Source organism: Egretta garzetta, unplaced genomic scaffold, assembly GCF_000687185.1.
Source record: "Egretta garzetta isolate BGI_Z169 unplaced genomic scaffold, ASM68718v1 scaffold618, whole genome shotgun sequence".
NCBI classification, from domain to species: Eukaryota; Metazoa; Chordata; class Aves; order Pelecaniformes; family Ardeidae; genus Egretta; species Egretta garzetta.
The window spans coordinates 215,958-224,776 of record NW_009260623.1 but is presented as its reverse complement, the minus strand read 5'-3'; the positions used below and the strand labels follow the sequence as shown (position 1 = coordinate 224,776).

At 45.1% G+C, this 8,819-nt stretch overlaps 1 protein-coding gene across 1 annotated transcript in view; it reads right to left on the bottom strand.

Moving 5' to 3' along the window:
* Window positions 1-5,110: 5,110 nt before the first annotated feature.
* Window positions 5,111-8,819, bottom strand: part of CCR7 (C-C motif chemokine receptor 7) — a 12,332-nt gene continuing 8,623 nt past the window's right edge. Inside the window, exon 4 of the mRNA XM_009645494.2 lies at window positions 5,111-8,819. This exon is cut by the window's right edge and continues 23 nt beyond it. Coding sequence (XP_009643789.1) covers window positions 8,014-8,819 — 806 coding nt within the window. The 3' untranslated portion in view covers window positions 5,111-8,013.

Sequence of the window (8,819 nt, the reverse complement as noted above, 5' to 3'; positions counted from 1 at the left end):
AGCACATTCACTTTCAGACAGTTGGGTGGGAAATAGGTTGCCTTTGTTGGGGGTGTGAATGTAAAAGCTCTAGTGTCTTGGAAAGGAAGGCTTGAAGGGGTCTTTGGCAAAGGCACTTTGACTCGTGAGTCACTTATGCTTGCGAAGATTTTACTACCTGGTCAGTTAAGAGCATTTTAAGAGCACCTTTTTCCTTCTCTGGAGCATTCAGCCACTCGGAGTTTGGTCATTTGATGAATATAAACCAGGACATGGTCCCAGAGGAGCGCAGCTTTTGAGTTTCACGCTGCTGCGTACCCTTCAGGACAGGTGGGGACTGCAAAGTAGCTGCATTTGTCACCGTCCTGTCACTGCACGGGCTTCTGCAGCAGTGCTGGGGTTCTTCAAGCCTGAACAGACACCCTACATGAAATTCATCTGCTCTTGTTGCAAAGCCAATGGAACTCTCAGGACCTAGGGGAGAACATAGTAAGTGGTTTCCCTTTCCTAGGTTTTTTTTAGAAGGACGCTTGGTCGCATGTGTATCGCCGTTGGGATTTTACCTCTTCTCCTCTCTCGTGTTGCGTAACATGAAAAATTCGTACCAGCTCCCAAGGTAATGCAGAGGCTTTTCATGAAAGTTCCTGTTGCTTTCAGTGGATTTTAGGCCATGCTCCGAGTTAAAGAAGAAGGAACTAGAATCGATGGGAAAAGATCTGATTTTGGTACAGGGCGGTGTGCACAGGCTCAGAATCTTGGAAAGCCCTTTGGACTATTTATTGCGCTGGAAATTACTTGGTCTTTCCCTCTCCTGCAGGACAATTCTAGCATTAGACTTGCTCTTCAGTCACAGAAATTTCCCAATAAATCACATAATCACTCAAGAATTGCAACAGTGCTCATCAGCAAAGAAAGGAAAGTAAATATCTGCTTGCTATCTTATTTTAGACAATTGAATTAAAAAAACAAAGCAGCGGGAAGGGAAGTTAGAGTTTCGGTTCCTGCAAGCTGAAGATTTGCATGGGTTCAGCAACGATACATGAGATCACGCCAAGATTGGCTCTACATCTGCCATGCATATGGTAAAGGTGAACTGAAAATCTCCAGACTTGTTAAGACCCAAATTAAGTTTTTTCTAATGAGCTGTGGCAGTGACAGGTGTTTATTCAATACCAAGAAGATTCCACTCCGTGCTTGGGTAACAGTCTTAGTTCTATGAAGAACTGGGGTCATACTGAAAGGTGAAAGTGAAAAAAACTTCCAGTGCAGCTTGGAGATAAGTTAGCCCGCTGCCCAGCTTTGTGCATGTGCACGCTTGAAAGTGAGAAATCTGAACACGTGAGGTCGTCTTTTTGTTTCAGCGAGAGGGCGGGAAGGCTCCCATACGTGGTGCTAGTGACAGAGCTAGGTACTCCTGTGACTGCTTTTGCAAAGTGACATTTTATTGCTGTTTTAGTGCTTGGGGAAGAAATGCAGGCTTAACTCGGGTCACTGAGGAGCAGAGCTAGGGATACGACCTGCATTTTATAAGTCTTGTCTGAAGTTTTAACCGTTGGATCAGACTGAGTGTGCTTTCCCCTTACAGTATCACTGCTGGGAGCATGCAAACGCTGAAGCTACCTTGGCCACGTATCCTTTGGGTGCCATCACACAGTGTCAGTCTGGAGGTTGATGCCAGCACAGAGGGGCAGTCAAGCAGGAAAAGGCTTGGTAGAGAGCAAATACTGCTAGGTAGTTTTTTTTTTTTATCTGGTCAGCCACTTTCTTTTTTTCCATCTTCTTCCATCTTTCTTACCTTGTACTGTGCATTCGGCTGTTAGTACAGGTCACCACAAGGAATAAACTGCCCCGTTTTGGGAAGTGTGTCTAAGAAGAGCTCAGCAAAACGCCATCACACAGTGTCAGTCTGGAGGTTGATGCCAGCACAGAGGGGCAGTCAAGCAGGAAAAGGCTTGGTAGAGAGCAAATACTGCTAGGTAGTTTTTTTTTTTTATCTGGTCAGCCACTTTCTTTTTTTCCATCTTCCATCTTTCTTACCTTGTACTGTGCATTCGGCTGTTAGTACAGGTCACCACAAGGAATAAACTGCCCCGTTTTGGGAAGTGTGTCTAAGAAGAGCTCAGCAAAACCCTGTTAAGAACCTGTCCCTTTGTGTATCTTCTGTTTTTATGGTCAGCTACATCCACAGCTAGAGAGTTATTCATTACGTTACACGTCCGATCTCTTTTCCAGCCCCCCGAAGCACACTCCCACCGCACTGGGGGCTGTAAGGAGGGCAAGGTGGTCTAGCCGTGGATTGTGCTGCTGTCATTAAATGCAGCATGATGCTGTTTATCTGGTTATTTTTCTTTATGTTCCAACTGCACGTTCTTGTCCCGTCCTTTGTGCCAACTGTAAGCTCTGAGCTGGTCCTGCCTTCTCCTAATCCTTAAAAAGCCTCTGCTTTTCAGTCTGGTCAGGCCCTTTCATCTCCTTGCTTTCTGGTCACGAAGCTGCTCGTGATGGTACAAACAAGGGGCAGCTGAGATCTCAGTTGATTTAAGTTTTCCCCGATACATCTTACAGCGGCTCAGGTAAGAGGGAAGAAATCCCCTGGTACGGAGAGAAAACCCACCATGGCCCCTTTGGGCGAGGTGGCCCCCAGGCAAGGTGGCTCTGCTGGCGAGCCAGGGAAGAAGACAGTTGGCCATGCAAGAAGTTCTCCCCCAATATCTGACACCTCCACCCCCAGAACAGGAGTTTGGGTATTGTTCCATGTAAAAAAAGATGTGGGGAGAGGAAACCGTAGCCCACTCTCAGCTATTCTGATGGTTGCAGTGTGCCACCACCCTTCCTCATCACCCACGTGCATTATTTTTAGGGTTTGTTTGCCTCACTTAACTCCAGCTCATTCTTTCTTAGGGTGACAAGGACTTCCCTCCAGCAGCTACCCAGGTGGCACAGCAGAAACCACAGCCGTGCCTGGAGAAGCTGCCCCTTCACTGTCGTTAATTAATCATTCACCAGAAAGTGATGGGAAGCAGCGCCTGGGACAGCACGAGAAGGGAAAGGATGAACCAGTGCCTGCTCTGAGATGGATGGGAGCAACTGCGTTTAGTGAGGCTTCATTCCGGTTTGCCTCCCCCTAATTCCAGTTTGCTTCCCCCTAATTCCAGTTTGCCTCCCGCCCAGCCCAGATCCACTTGGCACTGAGGGCTTTTAAGCCATAACTTCAAACCATAACCGTAACCCACTAGCACATGTGCATAGATAAAGAACTGGCAGGGAAGGAGAAATTATTAGTGATGATGCTTTATTCGGAGCAATGAGGAGGGCTTCTGAGCAACAAAGAGGTTTCCTTAAAGAACTGGCAGGGAAGGAGAAATTATTAGTGGTGATGCTTTATTCGGAGCAATGAGGAGTCCAGGGCTTCTGAGCAACAAAGAGGTTTCTCACAGTGACTTGGAGAAGGGGTTGCAGGAACCGCCTGGAGGCCACACGGCTGTGATTAGGTGGGAGAGGTCTGTCCTGCTTTTGATGTAATTTATTGCAGACCAGTGGCCCCTTTCTGTAACAAGGGCCAGGCTTTATTAATTGACTTTTAAAGAAGATTGAGAATTGTGATTGGTCCCAGTCCCCTAGTGAACTGTTAAAGGAAATTTTTTTTCCCCTGTCTTGCTGGTGAAAGGTACTAAAATGGGTTAAATCCATCCTGGAAATGCACCTTTTTTCCCTGTAATAGAAGCTGTGTGACACAGCTGGGATATTTGTGGCCTAAGGTGTGACCTCGGATGGTTGCTTAGTGAGCTGAGTTTTACTGGTTTAAATCAGGGCTGCAAGTTGGAGTTTCTGTTTCCTTAAAAATCATGAACTTTCCTGTTTAAAAACTTGGTTTGCAGCTGCCTCTGAGAAGCATAGGGAATTGTTAAAAGCAGGGCAGCTTTCTGTAAATCCCCAGTTCTGTTTCACATCTTGCCTGCTCTCGTTCAGAGCTCCTGTTTTCAGCAGGCTGTGTCTCTTGCACCGAGCAGCTCCTTGGACTCAGGGCAGTTGAGACTTCTGACGTAATTATGGTAAACTAGACCTAATGCTTATTTTAAGGTGCTTAGGGTTTAGGCTGTTACTGTCTAGAGTCGTATTGTGGTGCTGTGGTCTTTAGATGCTCCTTATCGCTGTTTGAACTTCTGGGCCGGATGCTGAAACTAGCCTAATACTTTCTCTCTAGGGAGAAACCATGAGGCGTATACGTCGTTAATGAAAGCAGAAATGCTCCTTAGTTTTGGCACTTGAATGTTAAGTTTCATGTTTTCTAGTTTTCTTTGAGGTTCCTTTCGCTTTGATTCCATGGTGGCAATTAGAAGACGCTTTTTGTAAAGGATATTGATCATCCCTGTGTGCCTTGAGGCATAAATTAACTGGGGAGGTCAGGATGAAATGTTCTGTGCACGTTCCTCATGCCATGTTGGCCTCTTTGAGGTGCAGAGCTGGATTAGACAGACGGCTCGTCTCAACTCGTGTGGCATGTGCTGCTCTTACCTTGTTCTAGCCACCGGAGCTGTGGTTGCTGCCTCTTCCTGTGAGCAATTTGTACGGTAATATGGGATTTCATTACTGACTTTGTAAATTTAAAAGTGAATAATAAAATCTTACAACCTCAAAGCTTTTCACATAAACATTGGTAAGTAGCTACCAGGTATATCCAGTAGGGGAGCAGTGTTAAGGCAGTTGGGTTAATAATTAAAAAAAAGACTGCTCCGTCATCTGTGGATGACTCCTTTACTGTATAATTCATCAACAGATGAAGTAAACCAACTTTTTTTTTCTAGTTAGTTTATTTTACATGCTATTTTTCCTGCAGGGCAGTACTGATATGAAGCTAGGTTGATCAGCAAACAGCTCTTGAAGGGACCAGAAGGATATGATACGAACTGACACAAGATACATCCCATGGTGGAAATACAGTGGAAAAACAAAGGTATTTTTTAAATTGTTCTAATTTATTTTCCACAAATAGCAAAATACAGTCACTTTTCAGTGGGGAATCTCAAGTTAGGATCTTAGGCCAATGTTAACATGATTCATCTAAATAAGCGGCAGATTTGTTCTGTCTGTTAAATTAAAAAAAAAATAATAAAAAGCCATGCACCTCGACGTCACCACTGTCTTGTCAAGGAGGCACCAGATGCAGCTGTCCCAGATGATGCTTTTAGTATCTCATTCATATAGAAGCAGCCGCATGTTTTCCTTGTGTAGAATACATCCAGTCGATAAAGACCTGGAGACTTCCCAGTTTGTAGAAGGGGAATGGCTTTTCTCAGACAGGAGACAAGTCCAATCGCATGTTTTGGTGAAGTGATTTTCCTTACTAGAATAAGTTAGGTGAATGTACTTTGCATAAAAAGTTTTAGTTAAAGCAGTGTATTTTCAGGGTACATTCATGTACATATTTAACTCTTTCTGTGTAAAGCAGCTTTACATATATGAATATACATAAAGAATAGATTGTTACCAATGAAGAAAACTAAGACGACGCTGTATTATGGGTAATCCTTGCTCTGGCAAAGTTCTCGGTAGCTGAGTGTTTTGCTGGAGTAAGGACTATAGGAACAAACAAAGAACAAATGACTATTAAGTGTCAGTCGTAACCCCCCATTTCATATGGCAGAGAAGCAGCACTTCTGTACAGTTATGTGGGCATTATAAAAGAAAATGCGTTAAAAAGTTGGATGGGATTGTATTTCAGCATAGACAGGTGATGTGGAGCAGAACGTGCTTTCTTCTTGAATCCCAGCTCTTGGCAAAATCCCATACCCCCGAGCCAAATGGTTTATGAAGAAGAATTTATTTAATTATGATGGCAGCCAGCTATGTAACTGGCAACGCTGTCTCAAAGCCAGCTAATTGAATTTTTTCCTTGGGAGGTTGATTTTAATTCTCATGTCTCTAAAGCAATGTTTTTCGACCTGTGATCCAGAGAGTTGCCCGTATCACTCCTAATGGATCCACGTGTGGTACTGAAAAAAGTATAAATGTCTTTTTAGTAAGTGTGTTTTGCTCTGTGTGGTTCTGTATGCTGGAACATGCCTTACAGTTTTGACAAAACTGCTCAGCTGCTGCTCTGGAGGGTGAAGCTATGCACCTCTGCTGAGTTAGCCTGCTCCTGCCCAGCACCAAGAGCAGTTCCTGGCCACGACTTTTCACCGTTGATGTCTGGCTCTGGGGAGAGCTGTGTGCTATGGGGTTTAGAGCATGCAAGTCAATAACAGATGCACAAACAATTGCAGCAGCTCCTCCCCGGTTAACATTCAGATGTCCCGTGGCAGCAGTTCCCAGGGTATTCATCTGTCAGGAGGAATTTTCACTCTTCGAGTAAATGCACCAACTGGCATTACATTCTGGGCTTCTTTTTAAGGTCGTATTTTACATGACAATAATCTGTTGTTCAGCTGCTATGTTCTTTCAAGTACGTGACCCTGGCAGTAATCTTCAACATGTGACTGTACTTTGCATTTAAATCAAACCACAGTGAATGGCATCTTTATTAGCACTGACAGTATGAATGCAAAACACGTTTTCGATAGCTTATAAGTGAAATACATATCTGACTCAAAAGCCAGCCGCTGAAGTCCTTCTAGAAAGACATGTTGATTGGGAAGGGAGAAGAAAACCCACATTCTCGTTTATCTCTTGAGGTCAGCAAGCAATAGCACAGAAGGCCCCCCACGCGTATGTGAAAATCAGCAGACTGTGTCCGCAGCAGCTGACAAAAGCTAGGTACAAGCAAGCTTCAGATACAGGCAGATGATGTGGTTGGACCATGGGCACAACTATAGCCTGAATTTGAGAGTCTTGCCTTAAGAAATGCATACGGATTTGCCCTGGGCTTGAATCTATAAAATTCTGAGGATTCTGGCACCAGTCCGCTAAAACACATGCTTTACATCAAGCAGGCGAGTGAATGGTCCCTCAGCACATCAGGAGGAAGGATGGCATTGGGACAGGCTGGATGGCTGAGTGGTAAAAATGTTATTTTAAGCACCTGGCTGGATTGGTGCAGAAGTATCTGTTTCTTAGTTTAAGTTTGAATGCTTGGCAATTAAAAAGACATCGGTTATTTGGAGCTTGTAACTAATTCGTCCTTGTGCAAAAAGTTTGACTCTAAACAGTGCTAGCTACCCCTTGTGTAGGCAGATGCCCTTTCAGAAGCTGAAGGAGACCTTGTTTCCAGAGCGGAGCAGCATTTCTAAAGAAATAAGTCAAATGTCAGGATGCAGGAACTTGTGCTCCTTAGGATGCGCTGCCTTTATAGGTGACACACCAGAAATCAGCGCTACAGGTGGAAGTGAAGCGGAATTTCTCCTTCTCCTGATAAATGTATAGTTGGCACAACAAAATACAAAGTTACTGAAATTATGTATATCGTATGATTTAGTATTGGGTATGGAAATTTCTTGCTTTTCATGGGAGAAGGCAAAGCAGAGAGTTGTGTGCCAGGACGCTTCACAGCTTATACCACGTATTGAATTAAGCTTGGAGCTTGAGGCTGAGGGTGCTGGTTTGCCTTGAAGACTGGGTCAGTGCAACGGCCATGATTTTTGTGGGTATGGAAGAGCAATATGTAGTCTCGCTAAAAGCAACGTTCAAAACAAGGACGATGCTCTTGGAAGTTCAGCTCTAAACCAGGCAATTCCATTGCACAAATGTCTGTTTCTCGTGGTGTTTGTCGCTTTTAAGGAAGATGTTCTAGTTGGGGCATTTCTTATTTTGATAGGAAAGACTAAAATAAAGGTGAAATAGCATGATAAATTCTGGGCTCGCTGGTCCCCCTCTCCCTTGCTTTGCTATTAGTCACAGCTTTATTGTAGTCTCTCCACCCATGGGAGTATTGGCTAGCAGTGCTTGTTGCTTGAAATATGGGAAGGCTCTGGAGTTTTCCTCTTACAGCTGTCTTTCCCACAGTAGTGGCAGGTCTTGCTCTACCAGTAATTCAGAACAGAGGAAACGTACAAAACTACTCCAGCCTTCAGCTTGGCCAAAGCCTGCCTAGAGCTCAGCTCATGGGGAGAAGGTGGTGGTTGTCTCTGTCTCCATGGCAAAGGAAAACCTCTTGCTGTCGCGGCAGGTGGACAGTTGCCAGAGGCGCTCCTGGCTCAGGCAGCCCAGCTCCTTCAGAAGCTTGAACAGGTCGTTGCGGAATTTGACGCCGATGAAAGCATAGAGGAAAGGATTGAGGCAGCATCGGAAGCAGGCCAGAGTGTAGGTCACATCATCCGCCATGTCGAGCTTCTTGCTCTCCTCACATGAGCTGGTGTGGTTGAAGGCTGAGATGGTCTTGGCCAGCATGACACTGTTGTAGGGCAGCTGGAAGACAACGAAGACGATTACCACAGCGATGATGACCTTGATGGCTTTATTCTTCTCAAAGTTGCGGGCCTGGAGTAATGTTTTGATGATGATGAGGTAGCAGACAGTCATGACCAGCAGGGGAAATAAGAAGCCAAAAACCATTTGGGACACTTTGATGCCAGTGTTGAAGGTCTGCAAGTCATTAGTGATGATGGAACAACGGGGATGGCTGGCTGAGTGAGTTACACCGCTGTGAACCAGCTCCGGGATTGAGAGGATGAAGGCCAGGAGCCAAATGAGGATGCAAGTGACCTTGCTGATGAATATCATGCGGGGACGGAAGCGGTGGGCTGAGGCAGCCTGAACGATGGCAAAGTACCTGTCAATGCTGATGGACAGGAGGAGCAGCATCCCACTGAAGAAACTCATTTTGCAGATGCAGTAGACAGCTTTGCAGGCAAACTCCCCAAAAAGCCAGTGCGTGGCTGCACTTGTGGCCCAAAAGGGGAGGGTCA